This window comes from Cygnus atratus, unplaced genomic scaffold (assembly GCF_013377495.2).
Source record: "Cygnus atratus isolate AKBS03 ecotype Queensland, Australia unplaced genomic scaffold, CAtr_DNAZoo_HiC_assembly HiC_scaffold_37, whole genome shotgun sequence".
In the NCBI taxonomy this organism is placed as follows: domain Eukaryota; kingdom Metazoa; phylum Chordata; class Aves; order Anseriformes; family Anatidae; genus Cygnus; species Cygnus atratus.
The window spans coordinates 289,097-312,030 of NW_026109963.1; the positions used below are offsets into that span (position 1 = coordinate 289,097).

The following is a 22,934-nucleotide window of genomic DNA, read 5'->3' on the forward strand; positions in this document are numbered from 1 at the left end:
GAGGAGAAAAAAACATAGTTAGAACTGACTTCAAGGAGGAAAACATATTGCATGTCTTAGAAACCCCACAGACAAGCCTCTCTCTTTGCAGGAGAACCTTTCTGCAGCTCTCTTGCTTGAGCTGCGGCTGGTGCTGGCTGAAAGTGGCACTGGGAGCAGGGGCTGCTGTGGGCTCCAGAGGAGTCCTTCCTGCTGTGCAGCAGGAGGGAAGCAGGAACATGGGGGAAACTCAAGTCCAGTCCACTTGTCATATCCATGAGCTTTGCAGTGTTGTTGCAAACAACTCATCTGAATGCAGAGCCTAGCTGTAGGGATTTTGTTTGCTTTGTTTTATTCCAGTTGCCCTTGTAATTCTTAGGAGAGGTACTGGATGGTTGAACACCCGGACATTTCCTGTGCACTCCTGGTGAAGTCCTGTGTGTGCCAGGAGGCAAAGGGACTGTCCCTTGTTGAAGACTGAGCAGAGCAGCTCTGCCCACCAGTCCTGTTCTCAGCTGACCTGTGCTACCCCTCTGTGAGCTGCAGGACCATCCCAGTAAGGTGTTTCCCTGAGAAGAAACTGGAAACAGCTGAGAGCAGAGAAGCCCCAGTCCAAGTGCAGCTGGACAGCATCGTTGTCTCTGGCTGAAGCTCACAACCAGAATGAGCTGAGGAGATTGTCCTTGTCTGGGCTCTGCCTGCTGTGCTAGCCATGCCTGCCCCACAGCCCATGGGCTCCAGGGGGGAGAGGAGGCCAGGGAGGGGCGTTTCTGGCAACAGCTCCTTCTGGCTGCCTGCCCCTCTCTCTGCTGCCTGCAGCTGTCCCTGCCGGGAGCTGCTGCTCTGCGCCCACCTCTTCTTTCCCCCTGCCGGTGCTCACAGACCCCATCCCACGCGGCTGTGCTCAGCGCTGCCCTGCAGCACCCTGCCACCAACAGGGCCCTGCCAAGGGGCACCTCCATGGCTGCAGGAGCTACGGGACAGCTGACAGAGAGCCCGGCATGGCCAGCCAGGCCAGGATGTTCTGGGCTGACCAGGGGCACCTGGCTTAGGGCACTCCAAGGGGCTTCTGCCAGACTTCCTCACCTCGCAGTGCAATCCAGCAGGACTCTCAAAGCCTACTGCATTGCCCACTGCCCTCCCAGAAACAAGACCCACGAGGAGACCCTTCCAGGACCTGCAGCCGCATGGCCCTGCAGCCAGAGACTTACCTTGTCAAGGGCTGTGCAGATTTCTCCTGCAGTCAGCTCTCAGCATCCTCCCACTCCCAATCGCCTCCAACCCCTCTCTCCTTCTCTCCTCTTTGCATGCCACTTGTGGTCAGAGCCCCCAGCCCTGCTGCGCTGTGCAGAGGAGCTGCTCCTGGGCAGAGCTGTCCCTGCGCCAGGGCCCTCTTGCCAGGAGCTCTCTCTGTCCCAGGAGCCCGGCCCAGCTCGGCACCAGAGGCCCAGCCCAAGGCATTGGAATGACTCCTCTGGTGGCTTTGGTGATGTGCCCACGAACCTCAGGCACTGAGGGACAATTGAAGAAATCTCTCAAGAATCAAATGCAAGGTTCTGGAGTGCCCCCCTGAGGGCCAACACTGACATAGCCTCCCTTGGAGCTCGTTAGAGCAGAGCATTGGAGGCAGTGAGGACAAGTAGACAAAGGCAATGTGAAGGTGACACTAATGTATTGAAAAACAGGCTTTGACCCTTGGCCCCTGGGACAGGAGATCCTTTAACTTCACACACTGCTCAGTGCTCTTCCTGGGGCAGTAGGAGATGGGGATGTGCATGGCCAAGTGCAGGAGAATGGTACGACCCCTGCCTGGTTCATGGGTGGTGGTGAGGAGGCAATGAGGCCCTGGTGCTTTAACGATAAGCTGTCTCCTCATAGGCCTCACTGTCAAAGGCAACAGCCATAGCCATTGACACAAAGACCTCAGTCCTGTTGGGACTTTCAGCCTTTCCAGTGTCCTTGCTCCTCTCCACACCAGGCTGTCCAAGGGACTCACAGACCTGCACCTCTTTCTCTGCTGACTGTAGACCCCCATCTGTGTGGTGTCGCACCCGATCTGAGCTGAGTACAGTAACTTACATTTTCCTGGTGGCCATGCCCCTCGTAGGGCAGCTCTGTAGGAAGCTGGCTTGGTTCCTGGTAAGCAGGCACCACTGCTCATATGGCATCCCTCGTGGTGCCCAGGCCCTCCTCCTCCCGGGCACTGCTCACTCAGCAGGGTCCCAGTCTGCCCTGATGTGTGGGGTTACTCTTCCTCGGGTGCAGGACTACGACTCTTCTCCTTGTAAAGGTCAAGAGGTTTCTGTAGGCAAAATCCTGCAGTTTCTCAAGGTTCTCCTGGACAGATGCTCCATTCTGTCAGATGTTAATTTCTGCAGGAAGATGGCTCACCCTGATTGTGCTGTCTCACAAGATAGCATCAATGAGGAGTTACTGGATACTGTGGACAGTAGAGGACTAACTAGTTGAATGGAATTGCAGCCAAGACTCACAGAAGGCTAGTGGATGGAAGGCTGCCAGATTTCACCTTTTCTGTGGTTCTCATGTATGCTGTCATTTTGTCTGAAGCTGTGTCCTAAATGTTGTTAAGCTGTGCAAGGACCAAATTGGAAGGCCCAGACCCTAGTGGAGCTCAATCTATCTATTACTGTCAGAGACAATAAAAAATGTTTTTATAAAAACATTGAAAAAGAAAAGAAAGGAGAAGAAAGGAGAAGAAAAAAAGAAAAAGAAAAAGAAAAAGAAAAAGAAAAAGAAAAAGAAAAAGAAAAAGAAAAAGAAAAAGAAAAAGAAAAAGAAAAAGAAAAAGAAAAAGAAAAAGAAAAAGAAAAAGAAAAAGAAAAAGAAAAGAAAGAAAAAGAAAAAGAAAAAGAAAAAGAAAAAGAAAAAGAAAGAAAAAGAAAAAGAAAAAGAAAAAGAAAAAGAAAAAGAAAAAGAAAAAGAAAAAGAAAAAGAAAAAGAAAAGAAGAGAAAAGGAAAGGAAAGGAAAGGAAAGGAAAGGAAAGGAAAGGAAAGGAAAGGAAAGGAAAGGAAAGGAAAGTGAAAAGAAAAGAAAAGAAAAGAAAAGAAAAGAAAAGAAAAGAAAAGAAAAGAAAAGAAAAGAAAAGAAAAGAAAAGAAAAGAAGAAAATTAGGGAGAATCTTCATCCTTTATTGGATGTGGGAAAACAGAATTAGAAGAGATGAGGAAAAGGCTGAGGTACTTAGTGCATTCTTTACCTCAGTGTTTAGCAGCAAGACCAGTTGTTCCCCTAGTACTCAGCCCCCTGAGCTGGTAGATAAGGACCTTGAGCAGAATGAAGCTCTCATAACTCATGAGGAAATGGTTAGAAAACTGCTACTGCACTTAGATGTACACAAGTCTAGGGGGCTAGATGGGATCCACCCATCTGAAGTACTGAGGGAGCTGGCTGAAGTGCTCTCCAAGCCGCTTTCCATCATTGATCAGCAGTCCTGGCTATCAGGGGAGGTCCCAGTCAACTGGTGACTAGCAAATATGACATCTGTCTACAAGAAGGGCCGGAAGGAGGATCCGGGGAACTACAGGCCTGTCAGTCTGACCTTGGTGCTGGGGAAGCTCCTGGAGCAGATTATCTTGAGTACCATCACGCAACATTTTCAGGACAACCAGGTGATCAGGCCCAGTCAGCATGGGTTTATCAAAGCCAGGTCCTGCTTGGCAAATCTGATCTCCTTCGAAGACACGGTGATGTTCTCAGTGGGCAAGGGAAAGGCTGTGGATGTGGTCTACCTGGACCTCAGTAAGGCTTTTGAAACCATTTCCCACAGCATTCTCTTGGAGGAACTGGCTGCTCAAGGCCTGGATGGATGTATGCATCAATGGGTTAAAAACTGGCTGGGTGGCCAGGTCCAAAGAGCCGTGGTGAACAGAGCTAAATGCAGCTGGAGGCCAGTCACTAGTGGTGTCCCCCAGGGCCCAGGACTGGGGCCAGTTCTCTTCAATATCTCCATCAATGATCTGGACGAGGGGATCAAGTGCACCCTCAGGAAGTTTGCAGATGACACCAAGTTCAGAGAGAGTGTTGATCTGCTCGAGGGTAGGAGGGCTCTGCAGAGGGATCTGGATAGGCTGCACCCATGGGCTGAGACCAACTGTATGAAGTTCAACAAGGCTAAGTGCCGGGTCCTGCACTTGGGCACAACAACCCCATGTAATGCCACAATCTGGGGGAAGAGTGTGTGGAAAGCTGCCCAGCAGAAAGGGTCCTGGGGATATTGGTTGACAGTTGGCTGAATATGAGCCAGCAGTGTGCTCAGGTAGCCAAGAAGGCCAACAGCATCCTGGCTTGTACCACGAATAGTGTGGTCAACAAGACTATGGAAGGGATTGTCCCTCTGTACTCAGCCCTGGTGAGGTCACACCTCAAGTACTGCGTTTAGCTCCCAGGCCCCCAGCACAGGAAGGACACGGGTCTATTAGAATGAGTCCAGAGGAGGGCCATGAGGATGATCAAGGGGCTGGAGCACCTGTCCTATGAAGATGGGCTGAGGGCATTGGAGTTGTTCAGCCTGGAGAAGAGAAGGCTCTGTGGAGACCTTACAGTGGCCTTCCAGTACCTAAAGAAGCCTACAGGAAAGCTGGGGAGGGACTCTTCATCAAAGAGTGTAGTGATAGGACAAGGGGTAATGGTTTTAAACTGCAAGAGGGTAGATTCAGATTAGATATTAGAAAGAAGTTCTTTACTCAGAGGATGGTTAGGCACTGGAACAGGCTGCCCAGAGAAGCTGTGGATGCCTCATCTCTGGAAGTATTCAAGGCCAGGTTGGATGGGGCTTTCAATAACCTGGTCTAGTGGAAGATGTCTCTGCCCATGGCAGGTGATCTGTAAGGTCCTTTCCTACCCAAACGGTTCTGTGATTCTGTAAATATGAAAGACAGCACCATACCAGCTACTAGGAAGAAAAATTAACTCTATCGCAGCCAAAACTAGGACAATATCCACCCCTCATTCCATACCATATACGTCATGCTCAGGTCCAACACTTTTCAGTTGATCACCACCACCTTTCCTGTCTTTTGATATGCACACAAAAATATCATGCCCTTAGTCTATTGGTGCCTGTAACAATAACAATAACAATAACAACTTATTCCTTTTGTGTCTTTTTTTTTTTTTTTTTTTCCTCCCAGTTCTCTCCTTCATCCCATTGCATGAGCAGATTTGTAGTGCTGAGCTGCCTTCTGGGTCAAACCACAACAAGTCTTTTTGGTGCCTAGCGTGGAGCACAAAGGTTGAGATGACAGATCTGACCAGAGCGTTTTAAAAGTAAATTGTTATAAGCATTAGAACAGTTTAACAGTTGCTGATCACAATGTTGATCATTTTGATCTCAGGTCTGTTGTGCTTGTTTTCAGAATTGTGTTGTGTAGCACACTACTAACTGTCTGTCTTCCATGCCATGCTGTTTATCAATTCTGCGGGCTGGTTTAAGGTACCCTTTTGATGTATTGGATAACACTGACTTATGACAGGATAAAATTATTGCCACCTCTGTACCTCAGAAACCATCTCTTCATCTCTTAAAACTATTAATAATTACATTCTTTTACACTTTTTGCCTTTTCTCCTCAGGGAGTAAATCTATGCGTGGTGGGGCAGGAGGTGGGGGGATGGAACTGGTATGGACAGTAGGGGACGCTTTTCCCCACTTCTTCACTCTCCCTTTCTCCTTCACCTCCCCCTTCTCCTCCAGGCTAATTACACTAGCTCTTCAAAGCTTTGAATATCCTTGGGATGGTCAAACCATCATGTTCCTATTGTTACATCTCCTGAATGTGATTCAGGTTTTCTTTAAGTTTAAACAACTACTTAAGCATGCCATCCAGAGATCTGTCCAGAGGCAGGAGAGTTAGGAGTGGCAGGGAGTGTGAGAGGATATGGGCAGGCACCTAGAGCAGTGGGCACCTCAAGTGCTTTGGAACTTCACCTCTGAGAATGTGCAGAATCCTAAAAAAAACTGTGAAATGCTTGAAAACTCTGTGTCATCACACTGGCATTTCCAAAGAGACACAAATCACTGCAATGTGCTGGGGCTTGACCTATGCTTAACAAGCCACAGTCAACACCTCTCCAACCCCTGTGACTTTTCCTGCAGGCACACGCCAGCCCCTGTGGCAGGCCCATCAGCCACTCCAACTTCTCCTAGACAGATTCTCCATTCTGTCAGCTGTTAATTTCTGCAGGCAGATGGCTCACCCTGATTGTGCTGTCTCTCACAAGATAACAGCAACAGGAGTTGCAGGACAGTTTGGACAATACAGGAGTAAGCAGTTGAATGAAATTGCAGCATAGACTCAGAGAAGGGCAGGGGATGGAAGGCTGCCAGGTTCCACCTTTTCTGTGCTTTTTTTCCATCCATTCTTTCATGTTGTGTGGAGCTCAGTCCTCCATGTCTCGAAGCTGTGCAGGGACAAAATCAGAATGGCCAAATCCTAACTGGAGCTCTATCTGACTATTACTATCAAAAAGAGTAATTATATATAACACATATATATACATAACAAGAGCATTGAGGAGCATCTCCATCCTATATTGGATATGGGGGGAAAGATAGCGACATAGAAACATAGAAGACATGAGGAAAAGGCTGAAATAATTAATTCCTTTTTTGCCTCAGTTTTTAGCAGCAAGACCAGCTGTTCCCCTGGTACTAAGCCTCCAAAGCTGGTAGATAAGTACAGGGAGCAGAATGAAGCCCTCATAATCCATGAGGAAATAGTTAAAGACCTGCTACTCCACTTAGATGTACACACATCTATGGAGCCAGATTGGATCCACCTGTCACTACTGAGGGAGCTGGCGGAACCACTTGCCAAGCTGCTTTCCATCATTGATCAGCAGTCCTGGCTACCAGGGGAGGTCCCAGTCAACTGGCGCCTAGCAAATATGATGTCTGTCTACAGGAAGGGCTGGAAGGAGGAGTCGGGGAACTACGGATCTGTTATTCTGTCCACGGTGTTGGAGAAGCTCATGGATCAGATTATGCTGAGTACCATCACACAACACTTAAAGGACAATCAGGTCATCAGGCCAATTCAGTAGGTGGTTATCAAAGAGAGGTCCTGCTTGACAAATCTGATCTCCTAAGACAAAGCAATGTGCTCAGTGGACGAGGGAGTGGCTGTGGATGTGGTCTACCTGGACATCACTAAGGCTTTCAACACCGTTTCTCACAGCTTTCTCCCAGAGAAACTGGCTGCTCAAGGCTTGGGCACGTGTATGCTTACCGTCGCGTACCGCATGTTCATGGGGAACCCGGTACTAAATCATTCATGGATGACCTGATTCTGGGTCAGGGTTTCGTATGTAGCAGAGCAGCTCCCTCGCTGCGATCTATTGGGAGTCAGTCCTCGACACAAGCTTTTGTCGCTTTTCGCCCTTGCCGCCTGTCCTGGTTTCAGGTAGGACAGAGTTAATTTTCCTCCTAGTAGCTGGTAGGGTGCTATGTTTTGGATTAGGATGAGAAGAACGCTGATAACATGCTGATGTTTTAATTGTTGTAGAGCAGTGCTTACACCAAGCCAAGGACTTTTCAGCTTCTCGCTCTGTCCTGCTAGCGAGCAGGCTAGGGATGCAGCAGGAGCTGGGAGGGGACAGACCCAGGACAGCTGACCCAAACTGGCCAAAGGGGTATTCCATACCATCTGATGTCATGCTAAACAATATATAGGGGTGGCTAGCCGGGGTGGAGGGGGGGCCGGCTGCTCGGGGATAGGCTGGGCATCGGTCAACGGGTGGTGAGCAATTGCATTGTGCATCACTTATTTCGTACACATTATTACTATTAATACTATTATTATTATTATTATTATCATTGTTATTATTTTTCCTGTCTTAATAAACTGTCTTTATCTCAACTCACAGGCTTCACTTTCCCGTTTCTCTCCCCCATCCCAGAGAGGGAGTGGGGAGGGTGAGCGAACGGCTGTGTGGTGTTTAGCTGCCAACCGGGTTAAACCACAACAGTCCATTTGGCGCCCAACGTGGGGCAAGAAGGGTTGAGATATCGACAGATTTGACCAGAGTGTGTTAAACTAAAATTGGTGTAAGTATTCGACCTGCTTAATAGTTGCTAGTCACAATGTTGATTGCCTTAATCTCGAGTCTGCTGTGCCTGTTTCCCAAATTGAGTTTTATAGCACGTTACTTTCTGTATGTGCTCCCTGTCGTGCTGTTTATCCTTTCCGGGCCCTGGTTTAAGATTGTTATGGTACTGTGTGGTGTAACGATGGCTTATGAAATGATGAGATTTCTGGTCATGACTCTAACCTGGTATTTGTACTCAGCACTGTCGTCGACTCTATACTTCGGAAACCATATCTCAGAAACATAGCCCTACCATTTGCCATGGACTGATCCAGTCTGCGCTGGAGCAGGGGGAGGCTCCTGAACACCTGCAGTACATCGATGACATCATTGTGTGGGGTGACACTGCAGAGGAAGTTTTCGAGAAAGGGAAGAAAATAGTCCAAATCCTTCTGAAGGCCGGTTTTGCCATAAAACAAAATAAAGTTAAAGGACCTGCACGAGAGATCCAGTTTTTAGGAATAAAATGGCAAGATGGACATCATCAAATCCCAATGGATGTGATCAACAAAATAACAGCTATGTCTCCACCAACTAGCAAAAAGGAAACACAAACTTTCCTAGGTGTTGTGGGGTTTTGGAGAATGCATATTCCAAATTACAGTCTGATTGTAAACCCGCTCTACCAAGTAACCCGTAAGAAGAATGCTTTCGAATGGGGCCGTGAGCAACGACAAGCCTTTGAACAAATTAAACAGGAAATAGTTCATGCAGTAGCCCTTGGGCCAGTCCAAACAGGACCAGATGTAAAGAATGTGCTCTACACCGCAGCCAGGGAGAATGGTCCCACCTGGAGCCTCTGGCAGAAAGAACCTGGGGAAACTCGAGGTCGACCCCTGGGGTTTTGGAGTCGGGGATACAGAGGATCTGAGGCCCGCTATACTCCAACCAAAAAGGAGATATTGGCAGCATATGAGGGAGTTTGATCTGCTTCGGAAGTGGTCGGTACTGAAGCGCAGCTCCTCCTGGCACCCCGACTGCCGGTACTGGGTTGGATGTTCAAAGGAAGGGTCTCCTCTACACATCATGCAACTGATGCTACATGGAGCAAGTGGGTTGCACTGATTACTCAGCGGGCTCGAATAGGAAACCCCAGTCGCCCAGGAATCCTGGAAGTGATTATGGACTGGCCAGAAGGCAAGTACTTTGGGATATCAGCAGAGGAGGAGGTGGTCCGTGCTGAAGAAGCCCCACTGTACAACAAGCTACCAGAAAATGAGAAGAAATATGCCCTGTTCACTGATGGGTCCTGTCGTATTGTGGGAAAGCATCGGAGATGGAAAGCTGCTGTATGGAGTCCTACACGACGAGTTGCAGAAGCTGCTGAGGGAGAAGGTGAATCGAGTCAGTTTGCAGAAGTGAAAGCCGTTCAGCTGGCCTTAGATATTGCTGAACGAGAAAAGTGGCCAGTTCTCTATCTCTATACTGATTCATGGATGGTAGCAAATGCCCTGTGGGGGTGGTTACAGCAATGGAAGCAGAACAACTGGGAACGCCGGGGCAAACCCATCTGGGCTGCTGCATTGTGGCAAGATATTGCTGCCCGGGTAGAGAACCTGGTTGTAAAGGTATGCCATGTAGATGCTCATGTGCCCAAGAATCGGGCTACTGAAGAACATCAAAATAACCAGCAGGTGGATCAGGCTGCTAAGATTGAAGTGGCTCAGGTGGACCTGGACTGGCAACATAAAGGTGAATTATTTATAGCCCGATGGGCCCATGACACCTCAGGCCATCAAGGTAGAGATGCAACATACAGATGGGCTCGTGACCGAGGGGTGGACCTGACCATGGACACTATAGCACAGGTTATTCATGATTGTGAAACATGTGCTGCAATTAAACAAGCCAAACGGTCAAAGCCTCTTTGGTATGGAGGACGATGGCTGAAATACAAATATGGAGAGGCCTGGCAGATTGATTACATCACACTCCCCCAAACCCGCAACGGCAAGCGCCACGTACTTACAATGGTGGAAGCAACCACCGGATGGCTGGAAACATCCTGTGCCCCATGCCACCGCCCGGAACACTATCCTGGGCCTTGAAAAGCAAGTCCTATGGCGACATGGCACCCCAGAAAGAATTGAGTCAGACAATGGCACTCATTTCTGAAACAACCTTATAGACACTTGGGCCAAAGAACATGGTATTGAGTGGGTATATCACATCCCCTATCATGCACCAGCCTCCGGGAAAGTTGAACGATACAGTGGACTGTTAAAGACTACACTGAAAGCAATGGGTGCTGGGACATTCAAAAATTGGGAGACACATTTGGCAAAGGCCACCTGGTTAGTCAATACTAGAGGATCTGCCAACCGAGCTGGACCTGCCCAATCAAACCTGTTACGCACTGTAGAAGGGGATAAAGTTCCTGTAGTGCACGTAAGAAACATGCTGGGTAAGACAGTCTGGGCTACTCCTGCCTCAGGAAAAGGCAAGCCCATTCGTGGGATTGCTTTTGCCCAGGGACCTGGATGCACTTGGTGGGTAATGCAAAAGAATGGGGAGGTCCGGTGTGTACCTCAAGGGGACCTAATATTGGGTGAGAATAGCCCATGAGTTGAATTGTAGTATGTTAATTATCATATAACACTGTATGTCATCACTACCATGGTTGCTATATATCATAGATGAAAATGGTGATTAATTAGAAGGTATTGGAAAGAGTGTAACCTGAGCATGACATAAATGGTATGGAATAAGGGGTGGATATCTGTCCTGGTTTCAGGTAGGACAGAGTTAATTTTCCTCCTAGTAGCTGGCAGGGTGCTATGTTTTGGATTAGGATGAGAAGAACGCTGATAACATGCTGATGTTTTAATTGTTGTAGAGCAGTGCTTACACCAAGCCAAGGACTTTTCAGCTTCTCGCTCTGTCCTGCTAGTGAGCAGGCTAGGGATGCAGCAAGAGCTGGGAGGGGACAGACCCAGGACAGCTGACCCAAACTGGCCAAAGGGGTATTCCATACCATCTGATGTCATGCTAAACAATATATAGGGGTGGCTAGCCGGGGTGGAGGGGGGGCCGGCTGCTCGGGGATAGGCTGGGCATCGGTCAATGGGTGGTGAGCAATTGCATTGTGCATCACTTATTTCGTGCACATTATTATCAGTAGTATTATTATAATTACTATTATTTTCTTTTCTGTCCTAATAAACTGTCTCTATCTCAACCCACAGGCTTCATTTTCCTGTTTCTCTCCCCCATCCCAGAGAGGTAGAGGGGAGGGTGAGTGAACGGCTGTGTGGTGCTTAGCTGCCGGCCGGGTTAAACCACAACACCATCCCTGGAGGTCTTTAAAAGGCATTTAGATGTAGAGCTTAATGATATGATTTAGTGGAGGACTTGTCAATTTTAGGTCAGAGGTTGGACTAGGTGACCTTGGAGCTCTCTTCCAACGTCAATGACTCTGTGATTCTGTGATTCTTGATTTTGAAACATGTCAAGGCATTAGATTCCTCAAGGAATCCCTGAGCTCCTGGTTCCTCATACTATAGATGAGGGGATTCACTGCGGGAGGCACCACTGAGTATATCAATGACACCACCAGGTCCAGGGGTGGGAAGGAGATATAGGGGGGCTTCAGGTGGGCAAACATGGCAGTGCTGACAAACAGGGAGACAACGGCCAGGTGAGGGAGGCACGTGGAAAAGGCTTTGTGCCGGCCCTGCTCAGAGGGCATCCTCAGCACAGCCCTGAAGATCTGCACATAGGACACCACAATGAAAACAAAACAACCAAAAATTAAACAAAGGCTAAAAGCAATAATCCCAGCTTCTCTGGAGTAGTCTGACTCTGAGCAGGAGAGCTTGAGGATCTGGGGAACTTCACAGAAGAACTGGTCCACTGCATTGCCTTGGCAGAGGGGCAGGGAAAATGTATTGGCCGTGTGCAGGACAGCATTGAGAAAGCCACTGCCCCAGGCAGCTGCTGCCATCTGGGCACAAGCTCTGCTGCCCAGGAGGCTCCCGTAGTGCAAGGGCTTGCAGATGGCAATGTAGCGGTCATAGGACATGACGGTGAGAATGCAATATTCTGTTGACATAAAAAATACAAACAAAAAGACCTGTACAGAACATCCTTGATAGGAGATGGCCCTGTTGTCCCAGAGGGCATTGGCCATGGCTTTGGGCAGAGTGGTGGAGATGCAGCCCAGGTCGAGGAGGGCAAGGTTGAGGAGGAAGAAGTACATGGGGGTGTGGAGGCGGTGGTCGCAGGCTACGGTGGTGAGGATGAGGCCGTTGCCCAGGAGGGCAGCCAGGTAGATGCCCAGGAAGAGCCCAAAGTGCAGGAGCTGCAGCTCCCGCGTGTCTGTGAATGCCAGCAGAAGGAACTCACTCACAGAGCTGCTGTTGGGCATTTGCTGCCCTTCATCAGGGACACTGCCAAAGAAGAAAAAATGTAGAGTGTTAGAGAAAATTGCTCTGAGCTATACTCATTTGATTCTTCAATGAAGCCTTCACATTGCCTTTCTTTCTAGGGGACCTTTGTGTCTCTCCCTGTCTGAAGCCCTGCTGTGTGCTGGCTGAGTGTCCTGTACACAGCAGCCGCCTCTGCCCATCAGCTCCATTGGCCGTCGCTGCTCCAGAGCAGTGGTACACAGAGGTGTCAACAGAGTCATGTGCTTGGAGGAGGGTTCCAGGGAAGGGGATCCCTCTGTTGAGTGAGGGGTGTTTGGCCGTGTGATTCCTTGTGAGTCTTCCCTTCCCTTCTCCACCCAGAGAGATGAAATCATCTTGCAGACCACCTGTATCTGGCAGGAGAGAACAGGGAGCATCTCCTCCTGCTTCACCCCCCTTGCACAGCACTCCCTGTCAGAATCAGACACCACCAGCTGCCACGCTGGGCAAGGGAGAGAAGCAGGCATGGGCAGGCAGGGCGGACCCAACCCAGTGCAGAGGCTGCGGTGTTGGTGAGGTAGAGCCTGTCCTCACACCCCTGTGCCATGTGCCCTGCACAGACAGCGGAGGGTAAAGAGCTCTGGAGGATGCCTTCCGCCACGGAGGAAGGTGGCTGGGGGGGGGTGCAGCAAATGTGTCTACTTACACAGAGTTTTGGGTTTCAGACACCCCATCCCATCTGGAAGGTGTTGTTGGTAATGTTAAACAAGCCCCATGGCCCAGTTGTTGAGGTCACATCCAGGAGGGCTGCTCTGTTCATCCCCTGGTGCCCAGCTGCTAGCTGCTTGCAGCACTCAGCTGGGGGATGGCTGCACTCAGACGTTGTGTTGGAAAATCACCTGGGCTGTGCTGGGATAGGAGGGCACCAGCTCCAAGGGCAGATGGAAATGACTCCCTTTTAGTGCAGCTGTGCAGAATTCAATGACAAGTACATGGCAAGGATGCTGATTCACAAGGGCAGATCAAGGGATCTTGGATATAGCAAAGACTGTAAATGATACTCTGCAGGAGCTCTCACTTCTTGCCCATGTCCCTGCTGCCTGCAGCTGTCCCTCCAGCAGCTGTTTCTCTGTCCCCACGTCTCCTCCCGTCCATGCTCACAGACCCCATCCCACCAGCTGTGTGCCCAGCTCTGCCCTACAGACATCTCCCGGGGATAGGGACAGTTCTGGGGACATCTCCCTGTAGGCAGGTCCTTAATGAAAAGCTCAGAAAACCCCTGGTGCAGTCCGTAAGCAGAGATAAGTGTTTTCTAAGGTTTGTCACTAACCTGTCTATGTCTCAGTTCAATGCAATAGGAAGCTCAGTCACCTGTGCAAATCCAACCACCCCATTAACACAAAGCCTGCCCCAGAATCGGAGCAGGAAAGCACAGGCAGAGACTGCAGAAAGTGCCTTCTCTTTGCAGGCAGCCCCTGCCCTGCCCTTCCTCTGTCCAAGCCCCTGGGCTCCCCGGGCAGGCTGAGTGCTGAGCCTGGCAGGCGGCAGAGGCCTTGCCCCAGCACACAGCCCCTGGGGCACAGCAGGGACCCTGCTCTGCACCACAGCCCTGGGCACACCTGCAGGTGCCCTGCAGCACCTTCTCCTCCACACCGCACAAGCCACGATTGACATCCTGGCAGCTCCTGGCCAGGCAGAGACGTCCCGGATTCAGGAGCTCCTTCCAGAAACCTCCCCTGCACTGTCCTGCAGCCAGAGACTTACCGTGTGCAGAGCTGTGAAGAATTTCTCCTGCACTGAGCTGTCATCTGCCCGCACCCTCCAGGCTGCCTGGAATCCCTTTCTGCCTGGGTGCCTGCGGTCAGAGCCCCCAGCCCTGCTGCGCTGTGCAGAGGAGCTGCTCCTGGGCACAGCTGTCTCTCTGCACCAGGGCCCTCTTGCCAGGAGCTCTCTCTGTCCCAGGAGCCCGGCCCAGCTCAGCAGCAGAGGCCCAGCCCAAGGCAGTGTAATCACCCCTCTGGTAGCTTGGTGATGCGCCCACAAACCTCAGGCACTGAGAGACAATTGAAGAAATCTCTTCAAGAAGTCCAAGTCAGATGCAAGTTTCCTGGAGTGCCCCCCTGAGGGCCAGCACTGACATAGCCTCCCTTGGAGCTCGTTAGAGCAGAGCACTGGAGGCAGTGAGGACAAGTAGACAAAGGCAATGTGAAGGTGACACTGATGTGTAGACAAACTGGATGTGTTTCACCAAGCATAAGGGCCAAGCCTTGACCCTTGGCCCCTGGGAGAGGAGATCCTTTCCCTTCATACATTGCTCAGTGCTCTTCCTGGGGCAGTAGGAGATGGGGATGTGCATGGCCAAATGCAGGAGAATGGTACGACCCCTGCTTAGTTCATGGGTGGGGGCGAGGAGGCAATGAGACCCTGGTGCTTTAATGATAGGCTGTCTCCTCATCGGTGTCAGTGTCAGAGACAACAGCCATAGCCATTGACACAAAGACCTCAGTCCTTTGGGACTTTCAGCCTTGCCACAACCCTCTATCCTGTGACATCAGGCTGTCTGAGGGACTCCCAGACCTGCATTTCTTTCCCTGCTGGTTCTAGACCTTTGTCCTCGTGATATCACAGCACATTTGAGCTGAGTGCAATAACTCAGATTTTCTTGGTGGCCATGCTCCTCGTAAGGCAGCTCTGTAGGAAGCTGGCTTGGTTCCTGGTGAGCAGGCACCACTGCTCGTATGGCATCCGTCGTGGTGCCGATGCCCTCCTCCTCCTGGGCACTGCTCACTCAGCAGGGTTCCAGTCTGCCCTGATGTGTGGGGTTACTCTTCCTCTGGTGCAGGACTAGGCTCTTCTTCTTGTAAATGCCAAGAGGCTTCTGTAGGCAAAATCCTGCAGTTTCTCAAGGTTCCCCCACACTGATGCTCCATACTGTCAGATGTTCATGTCTGCAAGCAGACCATTCAACCTTTGTGTTATTGTGATATCTCTCACAGGATAGCAGCATCAGGAGTTGCAGGAAAGTTTGGATAATACAGGAGTAACCAGTTGAATGGAATTGCAGCACAGAGTCACAGAAGGGTACGGCATGCAAGGCTGCCAGGTTCCACCTCTTCTCTGCTTCCTTCTCATGAATGCTGTCAGTTTGTCTGGAGCTGTGTCCTAAATGCTATGGAGTTGTGCAGGTCAAAATTAGAAAGGCCAAAGCCCAGCTGGAGCTCAATCCATCTATTACTGTCAAAAACAATAAAACTGTTTATATAAATACTTTAAGGAAGGGAGGATTAAGGAGAATCACCATCCTTTCTTGGATGTGGGGGGAAACCTGGTGACAAGAGATGAGGTAAAGGCAGAGGCACTTAATGCCTTCTTTGCCTCAGTCTGTAGCAGCAAGACCAGTTGTTCCCCTGGATATTTCTTCCTCCTTACGGCCGGTGCCAACATTTTAAGTTGCACTTTGTGGCAGTTTTTTCTCTCCTGCTCTTTCCTACTACCACAGAAAGCTCCATCAGGGTGGAAACCACTCCTAAAGTAGGAATTCCAACCCATCAGGCTCCTTGCGTCCTGTCAGCCAACCAGACAGAAGTCACCTTACCTGCATCTTCCAAGCCATGGGCCAGCTGCTGGCCTTGCAGCTTCTTGGCTAAACACACCCAAGCCTTGTGCCTCCTGCACTCCAGTCATGTACTCAAGCAGAAGGGACAGGACAACCCATATCCGGGCCTTCTTTCTGTCTGGGTCCTCCTGGGTATGTAGGCAGAGGGGATCCCACAGTCAGCATGCCAACCAGGTGCCTTCTGCTGGCCTACCAGGGCCACTGGCAGATGTCAGCCAAAAAGTACAGATCCCAGGGAGAAGTGAAGGGTGACCTGCCACCTACAGACAGAAGTGACCTCACAGTCCCTTTCTGTGACACGTTCCTGCTGGTTCCCTATCAAATCCAGAGACAGAAGTGACCTCACAGTCACTTTCACAGTCACATTCCTCCTGCTGGTGCAGGAGATCCTGAGGTAGAGCTGAACTCTCTCTATTCCTTTAGGGACTAGGGCCCACCATTCTGCGTTAGAGAGTAAATGGGAAGGTTTGGTGTTCTGTGTGTATCAGGTCTGTGGTTAGCATATGGGCAAGCTCTGTGGTTTAGGGGTTTTTTTTAGGTCTGCCAAGAACTTGTCTAGGGCTAAATAGAGCATTTTAATGCCGGTGTTAAGGGAAGGGATTAGGGTGAGCAAGAGAATAAAGGTAAGGGAAAGGGGCTATGGGCTGAGTTTTGCTTCAAGAGATACTTTGAGTTCAAGCATTAGAGAAGTGGATTCCTGTCAGAGTGTTAGAGTAGCATTTAGGTTTAGGGATTAAAATTACTGGTTCAAATAAGGTAAGGGCCATATGTGACTGTTTTAAGTCAATGTTACCACAGCATCGACATTACATGACCCCTCTTACTTCTACGAAATCATTAATTACTGCTGGCCATGCTCCACTTCCCACCCCAAAATCTCACATCTCTCTTGTCCAGGCTGCTCCTGAATTCCCCATATCTTATTGGGATCAGCTTTCTGATAACATTCATGATTGCAGAGTATCGTTCTCACCTCTTTGGCTACTCCATTCCTGAGAAGGAAGTGGCATTGTAGTTAGGAGGGAAAAGGACACACAGGTCTTTAGGAGCATCCTCCACAATGTGCCCATCAGCTCTGCACCTCCTCAAAAATATGCTTCCTAGTTTTAAGTTTTGTTTCCCAAATGGCTTCTATGGATCCAGGTTTATTTTTCCTAGACCCTCATGCATGCTTCAGTTTTGGATGTGCAGGGATGGGATAAGGAAAGCCAAGGCACGGATGGAACTGAGCTTAGCAAGGGATGCAAAGAATAATAGGAAGAGATTCTATAGATATATTTCTCAGAAAAGAAAGGCCAAGGAGAGTGTACCCCCTCTCTGATGGATGAGAAGGTTGAACTGGTAACAATAGATATGGAGAAGGCTAAGGTACTCAGTAATGTCTTTGCCTTAGTCTTAGTATTCACTGCCAGTCAGGCTTCCCAAGTCTTTCATTTCCCTGAACCCATAGAAGGAGGCTGGGGGGCAAGGTCCCACCTGCTGTAAGTAAAGAGCAGGTTCGAGACCACCTGATGAAACTGAACACATACAAGTCTATGGGACCTGATGACTTGCGTCCCACGGTCCTGAGGGAACTGGCTGATGTAGTTTCCAAGCCTCCCTCCATCATATTTGAAAAGTCCTGGCAGTCAGGTTATGTCCCTAGTGACTGGAAAAAGGAAAACATCACTCCCATTTTTAAAAAGTTTAGAAAAGAGGACCCAGGGAACTACCGAATGGTGAGCCTCACCTCTGTGCCTGGCACGATTATGGGAAAGATCCTCCTGGAATCAATGTCAAGGCACATGCAAGACAAAGAGGTGATCCGAGATGGCCAGCATGGCTTTACCAAAGGGTAAATCGTGCCTTACCAATAGAGTGGCTTTCTTCAATGGAATGACTGCATCAGACGACAAGGGAAGACTGACCGATGTCATCTACTTGGACTTCTGTAAGACCCTTGACACGGTCCCACATGATATCCTAGTCTCCAAATTGGAGAGATACGCATTTGGTGGGTGGACCATTCAGTGGATAAGGAGTTGGCTTGAAGGTCACACCCAGAGAGTGGTGGCCAACGGCTCTATGTCCAAGTGGAGGCTGGTGACAAGTGATTTACCTCAGGGGTGTGTCCTCGGACCAGTAATGTTTAATATCTTTATCTATGACATAGACAGTGACTTCGATAGTGAGACAGTGAGACAGTGAGATCAAAAGTGAGACAGTGAGACAGTACATTCTGCGCTTGTAGCCCAGAAGGCCAACTGTATCCTGGGCTGCATCAAAAGAGGAGTGGCCACCAGGTGGAAGCAGGTGATTGTCCTCCTCTGCTCTGCCCCTGTGAGGCCCACTTGGAGTCCTGCGTCCATGTATGGGGTCCCCAGCACAAGAAGGATGTGGATCTGTTAGAATGGGTTCAGAGGATGGCCACAAAGATGATCAAGGGGCTGGAGCACCTCTCCTATGGGGCTGTTCAGCCTGGAGAAGAGAAAGCCCCTGGGTGACCTCTTTGTGGCATTTCGGTATTTAAAGGGGGCTTATAAAAAAGATGGAGAGTGACTCTTTACTCAATCAGATAATGACAGGACAAGGGGGAATGGTTTTAAATTAAAAGAGGGGAGATTTAGGTTAGAGGTTAGGAGGAAATTCTTCACTCAGAGGGAGGTGAGGCAGTGGAACAGGTTGCTGAGAGACCTTAGAGATGCCCCATCCCTGGAGCTGTTCAAGAGCAGGCTAGATGAGGCCCTGGACAACCTGATCTCATGGGGGGCATTTCTGCTTATGGCCAGGGGGGTTGGAACTAGATGATATTTAAGGTCCCTTCCAACACGAGCCATTCTATGATTCTATGGTCTTATAAACTATACCTCAAGCATGACTCCCATCCCATCAGCCTTCCTGTGGTCTGTCACCTGACCAGAACAGAAGGTGCCTCACCATCATCTTCAATGCCATGTCCATGCTTCTGGCCTTTACGGTCCCTATCTGTGCCACATTCCTCCTGCTGGTCTGTCAGCTCCAGAGACAGAAGTGACCTGCCAGACTCCTTCACAGCCACGTGCCTCCTGCAGGCCCAGCAGATCCCGAGGCACACCTGACCTCATCACAGCATTCCCAGCCAGCTCCTCCTTGTGGCCTTTGATCTGATCACATACATTTCATCTCACATGCCTCTTCCAAAGCCACGCACTGCTGCAGGACCTCATTGTCCATGACCTGCCCCAAGAGAATAAACAGCTTAAGTTAAGGGTAGGAGTGGGGTTAAAGCTGAGATGTGTTGTGTGCATGCTGGAGGGCTTTGGGAGTTAGGTGTTCAGGTTAATGTTTAGGGATTAGAGATCACATTCCAGGGTTAAGGGAATGGCAAGGGCATTGAGGGAGGGATTGGTTTTCTGCTCAAGGATCCTGCTCAAGGTTTAGGATAAGGGAAGATTTGAGGCTTTTAGTTTAGGTCTGGGTTGGGGGCTAAGGCTAAATCTGGCATTTTACTCCTTGGTTAGGCTTAATCATCCTTCTGCTTGCCCTTCTACTAGAAGATGGATTTGACATCTGCCTTTTCCAAGTTCCAAGGAATGTCTTTGATCAATTTGTCCTTTCCAAGGTCTTTGAGACAGGTCTTATGATGACATCTGCAGCTCCACTAGCTCTCACCCTTCCAGAACCACCTCTAAGCAACCTGAGGATTGATGAGGGGGATGATGAAGGTTTGGGAAAGAGATTAAGATCTCTGAGGAGGGCTGTTCTGCTCTTCACACAGACAGTGATGGCGGTGTCATAGAAAGCAGTGACACTCATGAGGACAATAGAGCAGGTGGATAAGGCCTTGGGCCTGCCAACACAGAACACACACACATGAAAACTGCATGAGAGGAAGATTGGATCCAAAATATACATTATGAAAGCAAAGACAATGAGTATCACCATGGCACTGCAGGAGAGCTCCAGCAATGGGACAAAATCACAGAAGGGGTCCATGACACTGGGGCCACAGAACTGTAGCTGGGAGGAGGAGAAATAATTACTGTACATGAGAGAAATTCCCCTAGTTAAGGTACAGCTGCCTTCTGGATTCAGACCTTCCACTTCCCAAGCCTTGCAGAGAACAGGGATGGCATACAGCCCAGGGCTGACCGTAGGACATGGCCCCCAGCAGGAAGCACTCCGGTCATGCAGAAGATGCAGCTGATAGTGCTCCCACCTCTGTGAGCAAAGGGGGTGCTGTCCCCAGTCAGGAAGCTGGCCAGCAGCTGGCGCAGGGTGGTGGAGCTGTACAAGGTCTGCAAGGAGGACAAATCTCCCCCAGGAAGAAGGCCACGGGCATCTGCAGGTGTTTGCTTGTAGGCGCCAGCACAGTGATGAGGGTGTTCCACATCCCAGTCACCGTGGTGGTCATGCAAAAGAAGAAGAAGAAATTTGTCTATGGGTAGAGTATCTTCCAGATGGACAGCTGGGGAAACTTAATGAATGGTGTCTTAGTGTCCCATTCCCCTTTCTTCAGGGAAACCCCTTTAGAGCATTCTGGTCCCCCCTCTCTTGTTAGGACCAATGAGCAAGATGTTTCTTTCTCAGTTCCTAAAAGAAATATTGAAGGGTTTTCAAAGGGTTAAAATGATCCCTGGCAGTCATGGCTGAGGTGTGCTACCGCACCATGGAAAAGGAAAGGATTAAGGGAGGGAATCATTTGTACTCATGTTAGACAACCACACGCTCTAGCACAAATCACACTTCTAAAATGCATCTCTCCTGTGTTCAGAGAGGAGCAGTCGGTGATGACTTCAGTCTGCTTCAAACACCACACCCCAGCAGAGACCCTGCTGCCTTCAGGGAGCTGTCAGCCCTGAGGCCTTGGGGACACCTCGAGGGAGTCCAATGGCACAGAGCAAGCGATGCCATGGTCCGGTGCTGTGCATGCTGAGCTGGGCCGGGCTCCTGGGCCCAAGGGGAGCTCGTGGCAAGTGGGCAGCACTGCAGAGAGACAGCTCTGCCCAGGAGCAGCTCCTCTGCACAGCACAGGCAGGGCTGGGGGCTCTGACCGCAGGTGGTACAGGGAGAGGAGAGAAGGAGGGAGGGCTTGGAGGCAGTGAGGAGCGCAACAACAGAGGGCAGCTTGCAGCAGGACAGATCTGCAGGCTCTTGACACTGTGAGTCTCTGGCAGCAGGGCAATGCAGGTGCAGTTGCCAGAGGGGTCTTCTACAGCTGGCACATCCTATGGCTGATAGCATCTGTCAGGATGGGTCTCACTCTATCTGGAATGTGGACTAGAAGATGCTTTAGAGAATGGCATTTATGAGGGGGTATTTCAAAAGGAAGACCACGTCTTGGTTAATCTGAAGAGGATTTTTTTTGGTTGTGTGCTTTCAGATTCCTGCTGAGGAGGGAAGGCAGGTTTCATGGCAATGGATTTTCAGGACTGTAGAGGAGACTGAGATTCCTAGAGTATTGCACTGAGAGATTAATATGTCAGCGATGAACTTGATAAAGTCCTTTCAGCCACTACAGCTGGAAGACTGCACCAGCATCATGTGTGTGTTCTCCTCAGCATTTACCGGAGCTTCTGTTTAGGAGCTGCAACCCCTGTGATGCCCATGGACAGGGCCCTGTACTCAGGAGTCCTCTGCAGGGCAGAGCTGAGCACACAGCTTGTGGGATGAGGTCTGTGAGTGTGGACAGGGAGGAAACATGGGGACACAGAACCAGCTCCCAGCAGGGACATGGGCAGGCAGCAGGGACATGGGCAAGCGGTGAGAGGGAGCTGCTGCCAGAAACGCTGTGCGAGGGAGAGCTCAGGCACCTCCCTGCCATCCCCTGCAGGGCAGAAGCCTTCCCTGGGACACCCCCTGCTCTTTTCTCCCACCAGCAGAGCTTCTGCCCTCAAGCCCCCCCTGTCCCCAGCAGGAGCTACCTCCTCTGCAGGTAGAGCTGCAGCACAGGAGGGTCTGCTGAGTGTCCGTCTGTCCCTCCCTGGCCTTGCCTCCCCTGGCAGCAGTACGCTGGCATTCCTCCTGGCTTCTCCACCTGGCCGTGCTGCTGCTGGTCTTGTTTCCAGGCTGGCTGGGGGTGGGGGATTTCATATGCACATGGAGTGAGCCCTTGGTGTGCTTGGGGGAAGGGGAGTACGGGGACAGGGTGAGGGGTCTGGAGATGTGCATTTTGAGCCTGGATTCTTCTGCACTCAGCAGTGTCCAGGTTTTGTAGGCACTGGAACAGGCACCATGGGGAAAGTGTCACAGCACTGAGGCTGCCAGAATTCAACAAACATTTGGGCTTCCCCCTCAGGCGTATGGACTGATTTTGGGGTGTTCATGTACAGGTTCAGGGGTGGAATTTGATGATCCTTGTGGAACCCTTCCAAGTCAGAATATTCTATGATTCTACAACTCTAGGAACATAGGAGCAGAATTGTCCTGTAGCTCAAAGATCTGCCAGCACAGGGCAGCTGAGACCAGGACTGATGGACAGACTGGATCTCCTCTCTGAAGAGCACTCTGCTCTAAAAAGGCAGTATCTGTAACTCTGAGAATCTACAAGACTTCACTTGGAGTGCAGCAGAAATGCCCAGGATTTATGCCATAGGAAAAGTCCTTAGAAGTGGGGTGAGCAGCTAATCAAACAAACAAATAAAAAACAAAACAAAAACAAAAAATATGCACACACAAAAAAAAAAAAAAATCCCAACAGCCCTGCTCTGCAGTTGGATGAACTGGAAGCAACAATATGGAAAAAGTCTTTATTATCAGGTGATTGAATCTGGAATTACCCAATGTTCCTTTTCACCTCCTGGTGTAGGGCAGGACTGACTCCTGCACTTCCTAGAGCAGAGTCCCCTGCTCCCAGGGACACTGCCAGGCAGCATCAATCAGAACTCCTGAAAGGGACCTGCCAAATATGTGCCTGAAAGGGGACAAG

General features: G+C 50.0%; 1 protein-coding gene across 1 annotated transcript; it reads right to left on the bottom strand.

The window, feature by feature from the left end:
• Window positions 1–11,534: 11,534 nt before the first annotated feature.
• On the bottom strand, window positions 11,535–12,452 carry LOC118260777 (olfactory receptor 14C36-like). Its single transcript, XM_035571234.1, has one exon. The coding sequence runs from the start codon at window positions 12,450–12,452 to the stop codon at window positions 11,535–11,537; it is 918 nt and encodes a 305-aa protein (XP_035427127.1).
• Window positions 12,453–22,934: the final 10,482 nt, after the last annotated feature.

Coding starts and splice junctions, on each gene's coding strand:
- LOC118260777 (XM_035571234.1), bottom strand. CDS start 12,452: ATGCCCAACAGCAGCTCTGTGAGTGAGTTCCTTCTGCTGGCATTCACA.